At 38.9% G+C, this 19,800-nt stretch overlaps 10 protein-coding genes across 10 annotated transcripts; 4 read left to right on the forward strand and 6 right to left on the reverse strand. All coding sequences in view use genetic code 12, as the record gives it.

Moving 5' to 3' along the window:
* Positions 1-223: 223 nt before the first annotated feature.
* On the forward strand, positions 224-1,912 carry VAC8 (protein anchor; the record flags this gene model as incomplete). Its single annotated transcript, XM_067690715.1, has 1 exon — positions 224-1,912. One exon carries the CDS (start codon positions 224-226, stop codon positions 1,910-1,912), a length of 1,689 nt encoding a protein of 562 aa, XP_067549153.1.
* A 77-nt stretch (positions 1,913-1,989) lies between these two features.
* Positions 1,990-3,363, reverse strand: I9W82_001918 (uncharacterized protein; the record flags this gene model as incomplete). Its single annotated transcript, XM_067690716.1, has 1 exon — positions 1,990-3,363. One exon carries the CDS (start codon positions 3,361-3,363, stop codon positions 1,990-1,992), a length of 1,374 nt encoding a protein of 457 aa, XP_067549154.1.
* A 314-nt stretch (positions 3,364-3,677) lies between these two features.
* On the reverse strand, positions 3,678-4,682 carry I9W82_001919 (Mrp/NBP35 family ATP-binding protein; the record flags this gene model as incomplete). Its single annotated transcript, XM_067690717.1, has 1 exon — positions 3,678-4,682. One exon carries the CDS (start codon positions 4,680-4,682, stop codon positions 3,678-3,680), a length of 1,005 nt encoding a protein of 334 aa, XP_067549155.1.
* A 116-nt stretch (positions 4,683-4,798) lies between these two features.
* On the reverse strand, positions 4,799-8,227 carry I9W82_001920 (nucleocytoplasmic transporter; the record flags this gene model as incomplete). The annotated part of the gene is made up of 1 exon (XM_067690719.1): positions 4,799-8,227. The coding sequence occupies one exon, from the start codon at positions 8,225-8,227 to the stop codon at positions 4,799-4,801; it is 3,429 nt and encodes a 1,142-aa protein (XP_067549156.1).
* A 135-nt stretch (positions 8,228-8,362) lies between these two features.
* Positions 8,363-9,898, reverse strand: EDC3 (Edc3p; the record flags this gene model as incomplete). Its single annotated transcript, XM_067690720.1, has 1 exon — positions 8,363-9,898. One exon carries the CDS (start codon positions 9,896-9,898, stop codon positions 8,363-8,365), a length of 1,536 nt encoding a protein of 511 aa, XP_067549157.1.
* Positions 9,899-10,263: 365 nt separating this feature from the next.
* Positions 10,264-10,932, forward strand: I9W82_001922 (CDP-diacylglycerol--inositol 3-phosphatidyltransferase; the record flags this gene model as incomplete). Its single annotated transcript, XM_067690721.1, has 1 exon — positions 10,264-10,932. One exon carries the CDS (start codon positions 10,264-10,266, stop codon positions 10,930-10,932), a length of 669 nt encoding a protein of 222 aa, XP_067549158.1.
* Positions 10,933-10,983: 51 nt separating this feature from the next.
* Positions 10,984-12,900, reverse strand: I9W82_001923 (anaphase promoting complex subunit 5; the record flags this gene model as incomplete). Its single annotated transcript, XM_067690722.1, has 1 exon — positions 10,984-12,900. One exon carries the CDS (start codon positions 12,898-12,900, stop codon positions 10,984-10,986), a length of 1,917 nt encoding a protein of 638 aa, XP_067549159.1.
* A 1,358-nt stretch (positions 12,901-14,258) lies between these two features.
* I9W82_001924 (uncharacterized protein) lies at positions 14,259-15,491 on the forward strand (the record flags this gene model as incomplete). Its single annotated transcript, XM_067690723.1, has 1 exon — positions 14,259-15,491. The coding sequence occupies one exon, from the start codon at positions 14,259-14,261 to the stop codon at positions 15,489-15,491; it is 1,233 nt and encodes a 410-aa protein (XP_067549160.1).
* A 246-nt stretch (positions 15,492-15,737) lies between these two features.
* On the reverse strand, positions 15,738-18,161 carry PUF3 (mRNA-binding protein; the record flags this gene model as incomplete). Its single annotated transcript, XM_067690724.1, has 1 exon — positions 15,738-18,161. The coding sequence occupies one exon, from the start codon at positions 18,159-18,161 to the stop codon at positions 15,738-15,740; it is 2,424 nt and encodes an 807-aa protein (XP_067549161.1).
* Positions 18,162-18,758: 597 nt separating this feature from the next.
* I9W82_001926 (uncharacterized protein) lies at positions 18,759-19,709 on the forward strand (the record flags this gene model as incomplete). Its single annotated transcript, XM_067690725.1, has 1 exon — positions 18,759-19,709. The coding sequence occupies one exon, from the start codon at positions 18,759-18,761 to the stop codon at positions 19,707-19,709; it is 951 nt and encodes a 316-aa protein (XP_067549162.1).
* Positions 19,710-19,800: the final 91 nt, after the last annotated feature.

A 19,800-nucleotide genomic window follows, 5' to 3' on the forward strand; every position in this document is an offset into this window, starting at 1 on the left:
AATATATCAACTATCCACGTTTATCATTACTAGTCATCACCCACCCACAGTTGACGTGTTTTAATTCAAGTTGAACTTTAGAGCATTTTTTTTTTTTCTTTAGCAGTTTAGTTTAACCAGCAATCCAACAACTCAAGGAAGAAAAAAAAAAAAGATATTAATTTTACCCCGATTATCAGCTCGAATTCATCATCAGTTATAACCCACTACCAATCTTATCATTATGGGAGCTTGCTGTAGTTGTTTAAGTGGACAAGGCGGAGACGGCAGCCAAAATCAACTATTATTAGCCGAGAATGAGAGGGAGGCGATATCCGCCTTATTACAATACTTGGAAAACAGGTCAGACGTTGACTTCTTTAGCAACGGACCATTGCGTGCTCTTAGTACATTGGTATATTCTGAGAATATTGACTTGCAAAGAAGTGCGGCTTTAGCATTTGCTGAAATTACCGAAAAGGATGTTCGAGAGGTGAATAGAGATGTACTAGAACCTATACTCATATTACTTCAGTCGAATGACTCGGAAGTTCAAAGGGCGGCTTGTGGAGCTTTGGGTAACTTGGCTGTCAATACTGAAAATAAAATTCTCATTGTTGAAATGGGTGGATTAGAACCATTAATTAGACAAATGATGTCCACAAATATCGAGGTTCAGTGCAATGCTGTGGGCTGTATAACTAATTTGGCCACACAAGATGACAATAAATCCAAGATTGCCAAGAGTGGAGCTTTAATACCTTTGACAAAATTGGCCAAACTGAAGGATATTAGAGTTCAAAGAAACGCAACTGGTGCACTTTTGAACATGACACATCTGGGTGAAAATAGACAAGAGTTGGTCAATGCAGGTGCAGTGCCCGTGTTGGTGTCTTTGTTATCAAACGATGATGCAGATGTACAGTATTATTGCACTACAGCATTGTCTAATATCGCCGTGGATGAAACGAATAGAAGGAAATTGGCAAACACTGAACCTAAACTTGTTAGTCAATTGGTGAATTTGATGGACAGTCCGTCACCTAGAGTGCAATGCCAAGCTACTTTAGCTTTAAGAAACTTGGCTTCTGACAGCGGATATCAAGTTGAAATTGTTAGAGCTGGAGGGTTACCCCACTTGGTACAATTATTGACATGTAACCACCAACCATTAATTCTTGCTGCTGTTGCCTGTATTAGAAATATCTCCATCCACCCTTTGAATGAGGCTTTAATTATCGAAGCAGGATTTTTGAAACCATTGGTGGATTTGTTAGATTACACCGATTCAGAAGAAATCCAATGTCATGCAGTGTCTACTTTGAGAAATTTGGCAGCATCTAGCGAAAAGAATAGAACTGCCTTGTTGGCAGCTGGAGCTGTTGATAAATGCAAAGACTTGGTGTTGAAAGTACCTTTATCAGTACAACTGGAAATTAGCGCATGTTTTGCAATCTTGGCATTAGCTGATGACTTGAAACCAAAATTGTACGAAGCACACATTATTGATGTCTTGATCCCACTAACGTTTTCTGAGAATGGGGAAGTATGTGGAAACTCCGCCGCTGCATTGGCCAATTTGTGCTCAAGAGTATCACCCGATCACAAACAGTACATCTTGAACAACTGGCAACACCCAAATGAAGGTATACATGGATTTTTGATCCGATTCTTGGAGCTGGGAAGTGCTACTTTTGAACACATTGCCTTGTGGACGATATTGCAATTGTTGGAATCTAATAGTCCCGAATTTAATAGTTTTATTAAAGAAGATGAAGCAATACTCACAGGAATCAAACAAATGAGTAACTCACAGCTGCAATTGAATCAAGGTGATAATAGGAATGGACAAGTCAATTCCGATGACCAATACGAAGATCCAAAAGTGGAATTGTATAATTTAACCCAACAAATTCTACAAATTCTAGGATAAAAGAGCTAATATATGTATAATAAACTTTTTTTTTTAAAAAAAATAGTTATGTAATTGGCTACTCTACTTTGTGCAAACTACTCAAGAGATGCTACCTTGACAGGTGACTCCTGTTGTGGCTTTTCCTTTGCGTCGTTCTTCACGGACAGTTCTTGAGGATTCTTCTTCTCATCATCCTTGACGGTTAAATTCTCCAACTTTCTTAAAAGATCTCGCTCTTTATCTGTGGTTTCAGAATACTCTGTGGTATTCTCCTTCTCATCTGTAGTCTTACCCTCCCCTTCTTGCTCCTTAATCATTCTATTCAACTCTTCATCCACATCCTCATCATTTGCATCACCAACAAGCGCGTCACTAGTTTCTTGCTCCTTAGAAAGCTCTTCATCAATATCAGCCTTTACTCGATCAATATCATCAATTTTTAACCTATTATTGAGCTTGGATAAAGTTTTAGCACTATTCTCCAACACGGAAAAGTACACGGAGTTGAAATTTGAATCATTAATCTTTTGCAACAAGGTCGTCATTTCCATTTCAAGGTTGATATTTCTATCCAATAGCTTAACCAAGTTTGCCTTTGTAGCCATCTTTTGTCGCAAGCTTGACTTTTGTGCATCTTTGGGTAGACTCAAGACCGACTTAAAATCAATACTGCTCAACTTGTCTTCGACTTCCTTGATCCTCGTTTCAAGGTTCTTGAGTGTTTGTTTCACTTGAACAACAGCTTCATCCTCTTGAGTTATCGCTTCTTGGGAAATCTTTATGTATAAATGCCCATCAACATCTTTTGTTTGAAGTAAACCAATGTCACGAGACAAGTACTTCAACAACAAGTCGTAATCGGTCTTGGTAATGGTCAAGTGTTTTGATAACTCATCAAATAGCAAGGTATGATTAAACAATATACTCGAGTAGGCGTCCCCCTTGACTTTCCTTTCAATTAAATTCGCCACTTTCTGTCCAAATCTCACTAATTCATCACAGTAGATGAACCGATCATCCACCAATCTCCCTCGTTTGATCACTGAATAATTCTTTAACGCTCGCCATTGCTGCCAGGCATTTATGGATAAATATTGCGACACACTGAATTGACCACTGGTTGTAACAAGATAGTTCTCCTTTGCAGAGAGATAAAGTGACGCTGGAATTAGAAACCTATCATCAACAAACTCCTGTATAATGCAATTCAAATTCTGAGGTTTATTATATGGATGCAAGCTGAGTGATTCTTCCAAGTTTGGATTATAAGTAGGGATAGACACAACACTCTCTGGCTCAAATTGGTCTGATGTTATGATCTTGACGAATAAGGATTTCCAAGCTTGGATGTTGGCTTGATAACCTTCGGGGTTCAACTGTTTGCTCTTTTGAAAGTTGGAGTACAATGAATTTAATCGTGACTCTTTGAATGCGGGAACTAACTTAATAACATCTTCTATAGTGGACATAGTAAGTACATCTCTCTACCCTTTTGCTAGTCACGGTTTTTTTGTTGATGATGTGGCTCAAAGATAAAAATTGTTGCGCTTTTATTTTTTGAAAATCTCTGATTTTGCGCCAGAAAGTTATACGAGTAATTAAAGTGCCAGCTTAGGGAGTTAGAGATCGCATTCAGAGACTGCTAATTTCAATGCGTTCCTGATTGTTCTACATGCATTTTACCCTCAGTGTATCCCCTTTCTATAATGTTCAGATCAGACTGAAGCTACACATAGTAATTTCTTCTATAAAGCTTGCCTTGACACACAGCAGATATTCTTGTCTACTCCAACTTTAGACCATTCATGTTTAACTCAATTTTATCTCGCAAACCATCAACAACGTCCAATATTGCCGTAGAAGCAGGTGAATCAGGGTACAAGTCAAAAAATGACACCCCTTCATCACACGCCCTACCTATGCGTGGATCCAAAGGCACTGACCCCAAGAAATCTATGCCCAACTCTTTGCACAACTTTTCACCACCACCAGTTGTAGCTTTGAAAATTTGACTCTTGCCTTGGCAATTTGGACATACAAATCCCGACATGTTTTCAACCAATCCTAGAATCTTTATGTTTGCTTTTCGACAAAAATCAATCTCTTTCCTCACATCTAATAAAGCCACCTCTTGAGGCGTTGTAACAATCAACGCACCATCGATACCAACTTCCTTCATCAACGAGGTAACTGACAAATGCTCATCACTAGTACCTGGTGGAGTGTCCACTAACAAATAATCCAAATGCTCACCCCAGTCTACATCCTTCAAAAACTGCTTTATTAGACCATTCTTTTTGGCACCTCGCCATATTATCGCCAGGTCGCTATCAGGAAGCATAAAGGAGATACTCATTAGACCTAAGTTATCTGCAACAAAAACAGGACTCCATCCACTATTTGACTGATGTATGCTTTCATTCTCACCGGCTCCAAGCATACGCGGTAGTGATGGACCACAAATATCTAAATCCATAGCACCAACTTCCAACTCTTCGTCGGCAGCAATAGCCCACGCAAGCATAGACGTGAAGGTGGATTTACCAACACCACCTTTCCCTGAAAGAACTAGTATTTTATGTTGAATGTTTCTTAATCTGTTGTTGATCAAAGGTATATCCGGATCGGGGCCTTTTGGTATTTGAGAAGAGCAAATTTCCTGATTTGCACATCCTTTGCATGCATCATCTTTCCCCGCGGTCTCAGACTCTGGACCAGGACAGTGCTCTGGTTCCGCTTCTTTCAACTTGCTACTTATAGCATCTTGGATCTGTTGACTAGGTGACATTTCTCCAAAGAGTAAAGAAGAATGGAAAAGAATGATTTCTAAAAAAGAAATTTTGATATTTGTAATCGGCTTTGGTAGCGCAAATCTAATCTACTATTCTTTGTGTATTAATACTATTAGCTTCTAGATAATCTCAACTGGAAATATTCTTTATTGATATTGTCCAATGGTAAGCTCAACAACTTCTGTCTTTGAGTGTCAGATAATTGCTTGTTTTCTAAAGCCAAATCTCCAACAAACTTGGCTATAATATTGATTGCCAATTTCTCTTCTGCTGTTTGCGGTTTGCTAGCTGGCAAAACTTCAATCAAAAAAACAATCACTTCAGTATCATATGTATTGCTGATTAGTTTAAAGTAATTTTGATAAATACCAACACCTTTGTTCCATGATGGAATGTTAGCACCGTGTTTGGGGAACTGGCCAATAACTTTCAAAAGCTTATCAATATCCAGTGCTGAATTCTTGATTACCGTTTGCGGACCCAAATGTGAGACAATTGTTTCATGTGCTTTGCTCCATAATTCAACCTCCATATATGCATTCACTTCACTCCAGTAATCACCTGCATTTTCTCTCTCCAATGCCTTTGCTTCATGTATCAACGATCTTGGCACTTTCAAGACAGTAGTCAAATATTTCTCATCGTGTTCACCAATGTACTCCTCTTCAGTTTTCGTAATTATCAAGTTACGAATAAGTTCAGCTTTTGAATTTTCATCCTTAATAGATGTAAACACCGTTAAAGCTTCCTTCCATAATCCCGCGTTCTCCAATGAATCACCAAGACAGACAGCCAAGCTATCATCGTTAGAATCAGCCAACACAAGACAGAAAAGCCACTTCATCGCACTACTCAAACCGGAACTCAGCACAGAAGTATAGTTCACACCATTCACAAACAATCTAAACATGTCTGCTGATGAATCGTCTTCGGGTAGGTCAGATTTAAGGCTATCGATCACATCATTGATAGATTGAACATCACCATAGTACAAATGAATACCCATCACAATACTCCACGATAAATTATTTGCAACCTTGTCTATTTGACCGGCTAGTAGTTGATAAACCATAACTAACGACTTTGGAATAAATTCCTTCCAGCGCTCTTGTTGCCATATCTCCACTTGCTCCAAGCACAAATCCTTAACGAGGCGATTATCTGCACCAGAGACTGAAAGAATAGCAGCAAGATGGTCGTTCGTTGATTTCAATGCTCTATCAGTAGCCTCTTCGTATTTCTCCACACACAAGTAAAGGAATATGCAATACAAGTCGTCCAACTTGTGCTCCTCAAGAAGATCGGCTATTTGAGATTCATTATATTTTTGAAGCCACTTGCCAAGTAGCTCTAACCTCTCAACATTTGATTCATCATTTTTGTCAAACAAAATCGAGGCCAATTCAATTTGTAATGCATGAAAAGATTTGTCATTTTTGTTGACAAACTTGGCAAAAGCTAATCCTTTAGTTTCGAGCTGGGGCATCAGATTGGACAGTTTTGTAAACTCACACTCACTGATCAATGTATCAATAATAGATTGAATATCCTTTTCAGCAATGTCTTTCAATGGCACCTTGGACCTTTTGATGCCCTTATCACCCGTCTTCTTTTTCTTTTCATTATGGGCGAAAAGCACCTCATCAACTTTGCTCATGGTTAATGCACCTTTTGAAAAGTCACGATCGGGTGCCATTGGCGCCATCGCCGAATTGTACTGATTTGCTAATTCCAATTGTAGTAACCAGTTATCCGTAGTTGGATAAGTAGTTTTATTTCTAATTTCATCAAAAACAGTGACATCTGTAATAACAGGCTCGTATGCATTCAACTTTACCTCATCAATCTCTTCTACCTCATCAGAATCAGAATCTATAGTGATGCCACCAACTTTACCAGCCATGGTATCATCCTCAAGCTCTCTATACCGATTCAAAACTTCAGCAATTTCATCTGTCACAAGAGAACGCTTAAGCTTTAATAAACTGTCATCCGGAGGGAAAGCTGATCCCCAGCCACCAGGAACAGCCTTTGAGTATTCATTCAACTTTTGTTTCTTCACTTCCTGATCAAAGCTGCTATCCGAGTACATTTTTGAATATTCAGCTAAAGCTTCTGCCTCTCTCAAATCTTGTTTTCTTTTCAACAGCACCAAATCTTTCTGACTCTGGTCGTCTTCATCAACCAAACCCCAAACACTGAAATGTTTAACTTTGAAGACCCATACATGTGTTATTGGGTCATAAGTCACAAACTCCATACCAATCTGGCGTTTTAGGAAGGTGATATGTTCTTCCATGGATAAACTTGGCTTTGGCTTGATTCCTTCAAGGGTAATTGTTGCAGGGACATTTAACCCACTTCCCAAGAGTGGCTTTTCTTTTGCATCTTTGTAAACTAAGACCGCTGATTGTTTCAATATGACAATATTATCAAAAAGTTCTTCAGCTATCAGTGTACCGTTTTCTTCGGTACTAGAAACGACACTTGATAAATCCACAGGGTAGTCATATGCAATTTGGCCATATCCAACTCTTCCGATAATGAAATTATGCACTTCTTCAAGACTAGAAGGTTCCATCTGCGAGAGCTGATCAATAGAGGGATATGTCCAATACCCATTATACTGTTGCACTGAGGATTCTTTATTCTCCTCTTTTTCTTCCACCAAATTATTGGCCTCCACCTCTTGCTTGGACTGGTCATTAACTGTTGCAGTAAATGGTTTATATTCCACCTCTTCATCCACATCCTGTACTCCATTTTCATCCAGTTCTTGAGTTAATAACTTGTTAGCCGATACATTAACAGCCACACCTCTCTTTGAACTCAACACCTTATTCACATCAATCAAGTGATACTTTATTGGTTTTGTTTTGAGAATAAGCCTTCTCATACTTCCCGTGCGTCTGGTGTCGATCGCCTTGTACGATGGGTTGGATAGCATCTTGGGCGTAACATTGGGTGTCTTGAAAATGGATGGTACTTTAACTCTATCCTTGTTCTCTCTCTTAAAGTAACTGAATAGCTTTCCGAGTCTCGACTTGGGGTGAGCGGAAGTATCGCTGGTGTGTGGCACTGGTGTCAGTGACGAAGTGTTGCTCTTCTCAATTGAAAAAGTAGCTATCCCATTCTTTCTATGAATAGTGAGGTTTGTTGGTGGTGGATCACTTCTAAGCACATTTGGATTGTTTTGAGGGTTAACGTGTCCGTGAATGTCTCCATAACGGTGTAACCCAGATGGAAGGTTGGTATTTTCGACCTGAGACTTTCCATTAACCTCACTCAGATTTAACGATGTATCAATTTGACTCCACGGATTCAGTTTTGCCATATTGGATGAGTTTCCAAAAAGATTAAAGCTCTTCTTCAGTGATACACCTTCCTCATTGGAACCACTACTTGATTCATTGAATCGGTAGATATTTCCTGCTCCTGGTTTAGAGAACGATGGAGCTTTACTCGCCCCATTGCTTCTCGCACTGAACGATGATGCCGCACCCCAATTGCTAAACCTATCTTTAGAATCCAGTTCAAACATTTAATAGAAACAGTGGTGGATTTTGACGTATGAAGTCCTTGATGGATCTGGTGAAGTTTGTTTGTTATTTTTTTTTTTTGCTTTTCTTTTTTCGTTCTAGTTTTGCATTACGAGGATATGAACAAAATCTATATACTACAGGATATCTACATCCAACTTTATACTTGACTCAGCTGTGTGCCAGAAGTTATCAAACTTTCTCAAATTTGGCTTCGATTGAAACACTTTGTTTGGGATTCCAACATCAACCAAATAGTGCGTAATGTCATCACCAAGATAGTTGTTCTTGTAAGCCAAAAGAAGACCATTCAAAGGCAATCCCATGGAAATACACCACGAACAGTCCACCTTCAACCCATTATCAGGCATTCCGGAACCACCATCGATTCCTGAAGGTATGTCCAATGACATCACCTTTGATTGCTCAGATGAGTTACACCAACCAACCAACGAAGACAACGTTTTCCTATCTTGTGGTTCATAAAAGATATCTTCCAAATGGTCATCGTATCCTTGTAGGGCATCCAATATTAGTTCCACTGGGGTATTCAACTGATTTCGTATTATATCAATTAAAAGATCAAAATTGGATGTGACTACTTTACCTCCAACAGATTCAAATATTCTCCATTGATGATGCAACTCAGTGTCTGATTCGTCCGAGGATATCACAAACGCTAGCACTCTAACACCGTGATTGCTTAAATGACGTCCTGTGGCAAAAGCCCTACTTCCACACCGTCCACTACCAATCAACAAAAGAACCAATGGGGGCAAATTGTGATTCTTCTTATTGCTCAATCTTACTGATCCACCAAGACAACGGTCAATTATTAATTTGCTCAAATTCGTAGCACATACTTCAGCCATCATTGCAGGCGTAATGTTAAAATTGTCTGCCGAAAGGCGCTCAATTTCCAAAAGTTGAACTGGCGAAGCTGACTGGACGGGGGATGCATCTTCCGAATTGACCAACTTATAGGTTCTATTTTTGGACTCAGTTTGGTTGCGTTGCGCTTTGCTTTGACTTTTAGCACCATCAGCCTTTGGCGTAGTAGTTCTTGAACTTTCTATTGATTTTCCAATTTGATCCCAATTATCCTTGGCAACATCCTGTAATACCATTTCGTCGTTTTCATACTTTTGTTTCTTCTGTTTTGCCGGTTTCTCTACTTTATTCTGTCCAACTAATCTATCATTTATACTTGTATGATCATTTTTCTTGAAATCTTCAAATACAGCCTTTTTGTCAAACATAGCCAAATTTGCCTCGAAATCAAACTCCTCATTCTTTACATTATCAATCGAAGGTTCCAAATCTGAACTTTCATTTTTTGACTTTGTCCTGGCTCTTGACTTTTCTGGCTTCGGTGTGTTGGATCTAGAAGGTTTCGAGGAATACACAATTGCGTCATCCACAATCTCCTCATTTCTCGTTTTCTTATTCTTCTTCAGATCATTGGACTTGGCTTTGAAAGGAGGAAGTTGGGTCACTTTCAAATCGGCAACATCAGCATTCAAAAACTGAAGCAGTGGTTGGATTTTTCTATCAGTCGAAGTCAAAGCATTGGATAAAGTAATCAGTTCATTATCAACGTGAGAAATTGTTCCTCTGGCGGTACTATTGTCTTTCAAAGTGAGAACAACCTCGTAATGAACAAAGTCAGTCATCAGATGGTATTAAGATTAGTGTGAAATTTCACTCAATTGCATTGGTTGAACAAAATTTTCTTTTTTTTTTTTTTTTTTCGGCTTCTTCAACACAATCCTGTCAAAACGAGAGAAAACCGAAAAAGAGTGAAAACTCTTTTAATCAAAATAGATATCATTGAAACGACCCATCGCTGAACTCAAGTGTTTCTTTTCCAGACGTCGCATTAGCATTTACTGTGTCATTCACTCAAGGGAAGCATTAACTAACAGTATAATCCATCCTCGCTCAAGTTGCCACTGCTACCGCTGCTGCCGCAAACATCCGCAAACCACCCCCTCCCCAGGCATTGATTTTTGCATTTTCCACATAACCTAAACTAACCATGCCCACGAAACCAGTTTCCACTTCTCCTGGACGCACCCGAGAAGTCACAGTGGAAACAATACTCCTATATATCCCCAACTTGATCGGGTACTTGCGTATAATTACAGCTATCATTTCATTTCTTCTCATGCCTAGTCACCCCGTGGCCACATTAATCTTTTATGGTATATCTGGATTCTTGGATGCATTTGATGGCTATGCTGCAAGGAAGTTCAACCAAGGAACACGATTTGGAGCAGTTTTGGACATGGTTACTGATCGTTGTGCCACAGCTAGTTTGACTGTTTATTTGGCCATCTTGTATCCAAGGTACTTTATTTTGTGGCAGTTGTTGGTCAGTTTGGATTTGGCATCTCATTATATTCACATGTATGGAATGTTGTCTGCTGGATCCACGTCACACAAGAATGTTGATGCAACACAGTCCAAGTTGCTTTCTTTGTACTATACAAATCGAAAGGTTTTGTTTATTGTGTGTGCCGTGAATGAATTCTTCTATGTTGCTGTGTACTTGCACTACTATGGCTTTTTCTGGCTTGGCACGGTTACGGCGGTATTGAGTGCCCCCATCTGGTTTTTTAAACAAGTTGCCAATGTGATACAGTTGAAAAGTGCGCTGCTTATTCTTGCCAGAATGGATGCTGAAGAACACAGCAAGAGGGAGTAAAAGTGAAGCATAAATATATAGGGATAGACAATTGAGATTATAGCAATTTATTTATTTGACTATTTCGAGTGCCAGACGAATTAGATTCTCATCGCCATAAGTGAATGCTATAGGCATTATGGAATCGGCAAATTTCTTTACTTCCTCATCGTATCCGTGCTTGTGCAAAGTGGAAAAAAGCAAGATAGTAGCTTCAACCAATAAAGAAGCAAAACCATAATTCTTGCTTAAAGATATTACCTGAAGTAGTAGCGATAACGGAACTGCACCTGATCGATTGAATATTTGACACTTTAGCAAATGTAATTTCAAAACAGTGTAATCATCACAATACCGCATTTTGTTGATCTTGCTCAATGCTTGAGTATAATTTTCATATTCAATATCAATTTCAATTTCGAGTAAAAAAACCTCACTCCTTACCGCTATGTCCTTGATATTGCTAGAAATCAACACATCAATAACTTCTTTCGCTTTCCGGAGCCTCTTTTGCTGAAGATACAATTTTATTTGCATTAGTAAAGTCTGAATCCTTATAGCATTTCTCAACGAACTGTCGTGAGGTGACAAACTCAGAATCTGTAGATAAGCTTCTTCACAATTGACTCCCTTTTGAAACTGATGGTATAATCTCTTGGCCTCTAGGGTGATATTCTCGGAGGAATTCTCACTATAATCAAGAGCAATGTCGCTATAAACCTCACTCAATGAGGCTATACCCAATCTATCCCAAGCAGTGGATGAGATGGCAGCACTTCGAGAAAATGTCGCTTTCAGGTCATTCACTGCTACGTACATTGTTTTGACCAAATTGGCCATGTATGTGGCAACACGTTGCAGATTATTCATCATATGTATAGTTTCAAATCCTAGATTCACTGCCAACAACAGCTGATTTACCGAGGAGCTTTTCTTGATGATAAACTCTAGTAAGTTATCACCACTGGTTTTGTTAAATAATGATTGGTTGGCCCATAAATGTGGTTTGTGGTGCATAAAATTACAGAACCAACTCAAAATGTAAGTAAGGGTAGCATTGTCTTTATTCTCTCGCGCAACACTCACCGCCTCTTCAATACTGTCTATTGCCTTTTGATCTTCACCAAAGTACTGGTGTAAAGATGCTTTGGATATTAAGGCAAAGTGGTAAAAATATTTCGAGTTGTTACTTACCATATAGTCGAAATATTGATGTAATGAATCAACTGCTCCATTATAGTCCAAGTTTGCCAAATTTTCCAAGTAAAGCAAGTAGTAGTAGTTAGGTACATGATTGAAACCCATATTCTCAATCGATCCTCTTGTTGAACTCATTAATCGCATTATCTCCTTCAAATACGGTGGGGTTGGAGTCCCAAACGTTTCCAATATAGTCACCTGTTCGTTAATTAGTTGGTCCAAATAGGGCTTGGATGTGGATACATGTACTTCATTTGGTGGATTTAAGTTGAACTTTGCAAGTTGAGCATCAAGAGCTCTCTCCAACTCGCCTTTGTTGCTTGCAGGTTGAGTTCCACGGAATTGATCCAACAGCTGATACAAGCAAATGGTCTGATGAAAGTCAAGCTGCTCGTAAAATGTACACGTTTGTAAAATGAAAGCTCCAAATAATGACAGAGTGGTGAACTTTTTCGCGTTGTCATTGAGTTCCTCATGGTTGACCAATTCTTTAAACTCTTTCATAACGCGATCCAAATCTTCAATCGACTGAATCAGGCTCAACATTGCCAGAAGTTGATTAAAACATGCTTCGTCATTGAAAAATTGTCGTAGACTCTCTAGATCAGACAACACTATTAAACTTTGATGGTCAGGATCAACCACATGTTTGTGCTCAATCAATCTTGCAATTTTGATCAATACATTAGGTGAGACATTGCTGACTGAGTAAACCTTTATAACAATAAGTATGACTATCTGTATTGGTGATATATCTTTGAACAAGTGAAGGTCTATAGCATTTGTCATTTAGGTGATGGAAGACTTTTGCAACAAAGTTTAGTGTGTGTGTGTGTGTAGATTTTTTTCATTTTAATTCTCTGTTGGAAAGGAAGCGCAAGAAAGACATAAATGAAGCATAGAGAGACTAGCCGAGTAGCAGGTAAGGTACGTGAGACTACGTGAAATCAAGGAAGCAAGTAGATTGGAAGACACGTATCAAGGAGTACTGGAACTTCTGAAGCCAAAGTGTTATAGTATGAACAGAGATCAAGATGATTGTCGATCACAGCTTCTACTGAGTCACACATTGTACACGATGTGTAAAGCAGAGTAGTGGCTTTAGCTGTAGATTATTGTTTTGGCAAATCCCATCACAACAAGAAGATCAGTCGCAACCGAATAGCTCAATACATTTTTGCAATTAAAGTTACTCCCTAACACCGTTCCGGAATAGCTTAACTCCGGACCGAGGCTCTATTGCGCAAAAAGATCGGGAAAATGGCTAACCTTGGTTAATTGGATCTCTTTTAGTAAAGGTGGCTTGTCTCTATTCTTATGTTTGAAACAGTACAATATAATACAATTGACGCCACAGTTAAGATGAACAAATTAAGTAAAGAAAAACGACGGAAAAAAAAAGTTTCAGTCAAATGTAGGTGAAGGAGACAGCAAAGCACTCGACGGAGATAAGCCCTACTCCACAATATCAGCCTTCAACTCTCCTTGTTTCAAGATCTGTTAGATCGGAATGAAAAGGCAGTACCCAGTTTCATTTGCATGAATAGAGTACAACTACCTTGTGAGTTACATTTACATAACCCCGAAAACGGGAATAAGGCGCGAGTACATTGTTCACGTGCACTTGTTTTTCTTTTGTCTCAGATAAGCAAAAACTTACGCTATAACTGCCATACATTTCTATACAAAACAAGAAAAGAAGGATACCACAACTCAGGAAAAAGGGGTAACAAGCTTTGTGGGTCTCTTCTGAGGATGATAATACTTTTAAACTAGCAATAACCTCGTGGCGTCTGTTTCTAATTTTTGATGTATAAAAGATTACTAATATATTGTCAATTGTGTCTTTGTGCAATAACACAAGAAATATATATAAGTTATATAATTTCATCTTTTGAAAAGACAAAAGACGTTGTTGAAAAAAAGCTATGAACTGCAACTCATAGCCTATACTGCAACTACATCTCCTTCTAGAAGAATACTTAACTATCTGATTCCAAACTATTCATCGAAACTTCCAGTTATAGTTCTTGCTCAGCCCTCACATCTCAAGTCCAAGCAAATAAAAAAAAAAAATAAAAAAAAAAGAAATTCACACAGACCAAAGTTTGCACCTACGCGCCAAAATAAAATACGACTAAAAGAAAATGCTTTCAGCAACATCATCTGCTTCGACATCAGCACCCCCTATGCAGTCGCAACTCGACCCATCCATGATCAACTCATGCCACCAATCGATCCTCAACACAATCAAACTAGAAACAGAAGCCGTCATCCACTTGCAACATCAATACGCCACAGATTCATTCTCAATTGACAACTTAATCAACTCAATAACGACTTTGTTCAAAACTTATTCACAAGGAGGTAAAATAGTCGTTACTGGTATTGGAAAATCACATAAATTGGCGCTGAAACTTGTCGCTACATTCAATTCCCTAAGCATACACTCTAGTTGCTTACATCCTCTGGAAGCCTTACATGGTGACTTAGGACTCATTAACGATTCAAAAGATTGTTTAATAATGTTGACTGCATCAGGAAACACCCCAGAACTAATCAACTTACTACCTCACCTATCAACAAATATCCCAATTGTATTGCTCACATGCAACAAATTTTCCAATCTATCAACTAGTGATCGCATACATAGTGTGCTATTGGCAGAATTACCCAACTCACACAATGAAGAAGCAATACATGGCTTGCCAGCACCAACAGTGTCAACTACCTTGTCGTTGATCTTGGCCGATTCAGTGATTTTGGCCTTATCGGAATTAATTGAACTGGATTTAATCAAAAGGAAAAGATTATTTGGATTGAAACATCCTGGTGGATCAATTGGAGCTAGTCTAAACTCAGAAACTGGCTGCTCTTCATTGACTTCAGACGGAAGTACAACTTCGTTATTAAGTTTGAAAAATGAACAAGAAAAATTATCAAAAGTAACACAAGTTACATCTGGTAAAGAGAATCAGCCGTTGTTGACGGTAATGACTCCCCTGACGATATCAAAATCATCATCAATTAGTTGCGATGGACATGGGTTGGATATTTACGCACCCACATCTCCAACTACCCCCTTCACCTCCTCTTCCTCCTCAACTTCATCTCCACAAAAACCAACCACCAACACCCCACAAACACTAACGAAATACATCACCCACGACGAGATCATCAAGATCGAAGAAGTGGCATTATTGAAATGGATAACACTATTTGACGTGTTGCAAATCAAGCATACTGACTTGAAAGTGGAGATTCCACAAGTGAGACAATTGTATAGACAATACTGCAACGATGCAGCAAAAGCAACTACTGGAGAGCTGAATTGGAGTAAATTCAAATGGGAACTACTCCGATCGTTTAAATCGGAATAACCTGTGCTAAAGTTCAATTTTTGCATCCGTTTTTGGTACACACTTTTAATATGGACACATTCTTTTTACCCGTTGATACACTTTATAAAACCTCTTTATGCGTTTAAAACTCATATGTATTAACAAAAGTTTCTCTTTATTTACAAAACTGATTATCTACAAACTATACAAAAAAAGGCAACACTTATATACATCACTGACCCACTGCAATCACTCCCTTGTCACTCTCCTCTCCTTTTCTCTTATTTACAAGCTCTTTCCTTCTCCATTATCCTCCATACACAAGGACAAGATCTTCTCCACACTCTTTTTCCCGCTATTATTCCTCGACAACAATTGTTGCAACTTGACAACCAACTTCTTCTTATCAGGGCTATTTCCATCAAGTACAGAGACAATCTTCTGCACCACGTAATTACCATACTCGTCACCCATAATCCGCTCCAACTCAGAACCTTGCATGACAACGGATAAAATTTGTTGAAGCTGCAGTTGGGTGGCAAGATCAACTAATTTTTCACACACATTCAGCGCATATTTGTTGGTGGCAAAATGAGTAAATTTGGAAACAACAGTATCAAAAATCTCCTGCTCTCGAAGTTGATTTTCTAAACAGGCCTGAATTACATAGTTTCCAAACTTATGAGTAATTAAAAAGCCCACATGACTTTGGATTTCAGTATAAATCATTGATTTATCATCATCATTGCCAAAATGTATCAACCTTTGCACCACACGACATCCATATTGATCAGTACAAAGATGGTAGAAATGGGTATGCAATACATCCAAAACAAATCGAACTTTATCAAACTCAATAAGTTCAATACTCTTTTGTATCACATGGTTGGAATTTTGATCAGTGGCACAAACAAGTACTTTATCCTTCAACTCAAGAATAATCTTCAATTGATCGCGCTCTTCCAATGATTCTAAGGCCCTCTGCACAACTCGACATCCATAAGTCTGCAACGACAATTCATAAATATGACCCAACATTTTCTGCAACAATATCTGTTTTTGCTCATCTGATCCATATTCAAAGTACTTTTGCATTACATAGTTTCCAAACACATCCGTCATCAAATCAAATGAAATATCACAAATCTCTTTAAATATAACTTCTTTTTCTTCATCACTGGATTGAGGAAGTTTTGTTTGGATAAATCTTGATCCATGCTGATCCTTGGTGAATTCAACCCCATGGCCAAAAATGTCTTTAAGTGAGAATTCCTTTTGATTAGCACGCACTTCTTCAAGTAATGGCGAGCGGTAAATGAATGGCTTTTTACCAGGTTTGCGTTTGGATGAAGCGGCTCCTGTTGAGGAGGTTGACGAGGAGGGTGCTGATGATCCTGCTGCTCCAGTTGTAGGCTTGTGACCTTTTGTATGTGGATGCTGCTGATGCAGGTTTACCAGATGAGTAGATGAAGATGAAGGTGGAACTGGTGGTGATGGCATTGCCATACTCTCTGGCATATTTGGCGTTGGAGGAGGTGGTCCTTGTTGATACATGTATGGACTAAATGGAAACATAAATGTCGCAGGAGAAAACAGTCTATTCATAAGTCCAACACCAATCGGACCTTGACCTTTTTTAGCTTCAGGAGTCTCAGCAGAGTCTGAAGATTCATCCCCTTTGTTTCCCTTTTCATCAGGAACTTGTGGTGGCATTGGTGGGGGGAATGGCATAGGAAAGTTTCCATACATCATACTAAACATAGGGTCCATCATGTGAGGTGGAGGTGGTGGTGATGGGACCATATATGGAGGTGGAATAGGGGGTGAGGTTGTACCACTAGCATTTGCATTGCTATCTTGCTGCTGCTGTGGCTGAGGTTGTGGCTGCTGTTGCGGCTGCTGTTGTGGTTGATAACGATAAAATGCGTTTTGGAATGGCATAGGAGGTGGGGTTGGAACACCATTTTCCAGGAAATTTGGATTATACGGAGTAAACGAAGTTGCAGCTGCTGGATTCCAAAACGTTTGCGGAGCATGTGTTGATGCTGCTGCTGCTCCCGCGTTGTTATTCAATTCTGCTGGAGCCAAATCACCATTTATTGACACATTTGCTTGAATTGGTGAGTTATTATTATAATTGTCAATCTTTTCACTAATTGATTGATGTCTTGAAGTACGAGGCACAGGCATGTTTAAATTCTCATTAAGAGAACCTGACCCATACCTATCATTATTGAAACTGGTTCTTCTTGATCCATCTAAAGATAATTTCCCCAATTCAATTTCCCTCGTGGCATCAGCAACATTGGAAAACTTTTGCAAAAAGCTCTCCTGTGGTGGATGTCTACTAGCAATACCGCCACTAATCGAAGCAGTGCCAAAGTTTATTCTATTCCCATTATTGACAGGTGATGTGTTTGAGTTGTTGAAATTGTTGTTTCCTCCAACTGGTGCGGTTATTGCTGATAAGGCGCCCCGCTTTAAGCCGAAGAAGTCATCCTCAATATCACTACCATCATTGAATGAGAATCTTCTGTCATTACTCAAGGGATCCAATGGATTTGAATTTGACAAGAACCGAGCAACATCAGAGTCAACTTGGTCCAATACTGACTTGAATGAACTCTTGTTGTAGGTGTTTGCTGATAACTGGGGTGTAGACTGGATAGGAGAAGTACTGGCACTTGACCAAATAGTATCTGAAGGCATCCTTAAAAGAGTCTTTATTGAAATGTCTTTATCAGTTATGGGGTTTTGTTTTTGGTGATGTTTTTTAGTTTCTTTTGGGTAATATTTTGGTTTCTATTGAGGAAAAAATTTTTGGAAACGTGCGTCAATTTTGAAAACTGTGGTGAAGACAGTGAAGTGGATGTGTTATTTTGTAGTTAGATATATACACAAATGATAAAAAGCAAAGTTTAGCCTCTCTGTTTGATGGAGTTATGTACAAGTAGGATTGCCTAGAAGAAACCAGGTATTGCCCGTCCAAATGTTCCTTGTTTTATATTGCGTGCAGTGGCAAAACACAAAAGATAAACGAAGTGGCTCTGATGATAAGGAGATGCTATTGAATAGTGTAGGAAAGCCAAAAAGTACAGTACTTATAAAGCTTGAGACTCGATGGAAGTAGTCTCTGCGTTTTTGACTGGGGGTGTGTAGACGCTTGATGTCTTCAAATGTGGTGCCTCTCTCTTTCTTTTTCGTCTTTTCCAATTTTGTGAAATTTAAAATACTAAACAGGTAGCGTTCCCATCTTGGAAATTATCAGACCAGCATAAACATTCCCTAGAACCCAACACTACGACAATGCTGAAGGCCAGCAATGCTAAGAAGTTGATGAACCTTCTATATAGAGAGACCGCATCCAGCATAGAAACATCACAAGCAATCCCTCAGATTACAAGACAATTATACAATGAGCCTGATCTAGAACCAGAGTCCGTGTTTACCACAACATCAACACGGCGCAAACTACCAGCCACAGATGCGTTGAAAGTGGATACTGAGTCCATCCCATCAAACATTCTTTCCTTTAAATGCCCGCTCCTGTTTATTACAAAACAAGATTTCCAAAACTTGTTACCAAAGGAACATAACTTGACATATGCATTGAATCCCATAAACAATTTCGAAGTTGTGAAAAAGAGACTGGACGATCTACTTCAATTTCAGAATGAGTATTTGCTTCTTTTCAAATCTCACTTGAATGCAAGAGTGTATCAATTGGAGACAAGGGGTAAATTGATTAACGGATTGCAATTCAAGACGCAGTATCAACCAATTGACATTATTGATGAGTTAGTACCTCCAAAGTTGCAAGTTCCTAATCATCAGTCACTAGTGGATCAGATTAAAGCTCTTGAATCACAAGCTAAAGCAGAGTCTACTCCTTTCTCACTGTACGACGAGTCCTACCCAATCCTATCCCACATAATCAACGCACCCAACCGAGCAAAATCAATTCTAATACACAACTGGCCATTCGGCCTAAAAGAGAACCTAGTGATAGAATCACTCTGGAACTACAACTTGGCAGTAAACTACGACATGGATCCAAATGCTGTGAAATCGCCCATAGAGCCTATATATTCCAACATCATGCAAGGTGTAAACATAATCAAGATGAATTTCAAATCGGAACACGATGCGTTGCGATTTATTCGCAATTTTCATGGAACTAAATGGTTAAAATTGCAAAATTTTAGAAAAGTCGAAGAAAAAGTGTCGTATTTGCCGTTGCATTGTGAGACTCTATAGGAAGGAGCTTCTTACATGGATGCTGGTATCATTACAATTGTATCTGTAAATAAAAAGGGGGAATGCTAATATATAAAGTGTATGCCAACAA

The sequence above is a fragment of the Candida metapsilosis genome (assembly GCF_017655625.1).
Source record: "Candida metapsilosis strain BP57 chromosome Unknown scaffold2, whole genome shotgun sequence".
In the NCBI taxonomy this organism is placed as follows: Eukaryota; Fungi; Ascomycota; class Pichiomycetes; order Serinales; family Debaryomycetaceae; genus Lodderomyces; species Lodderomyces metapsilosis.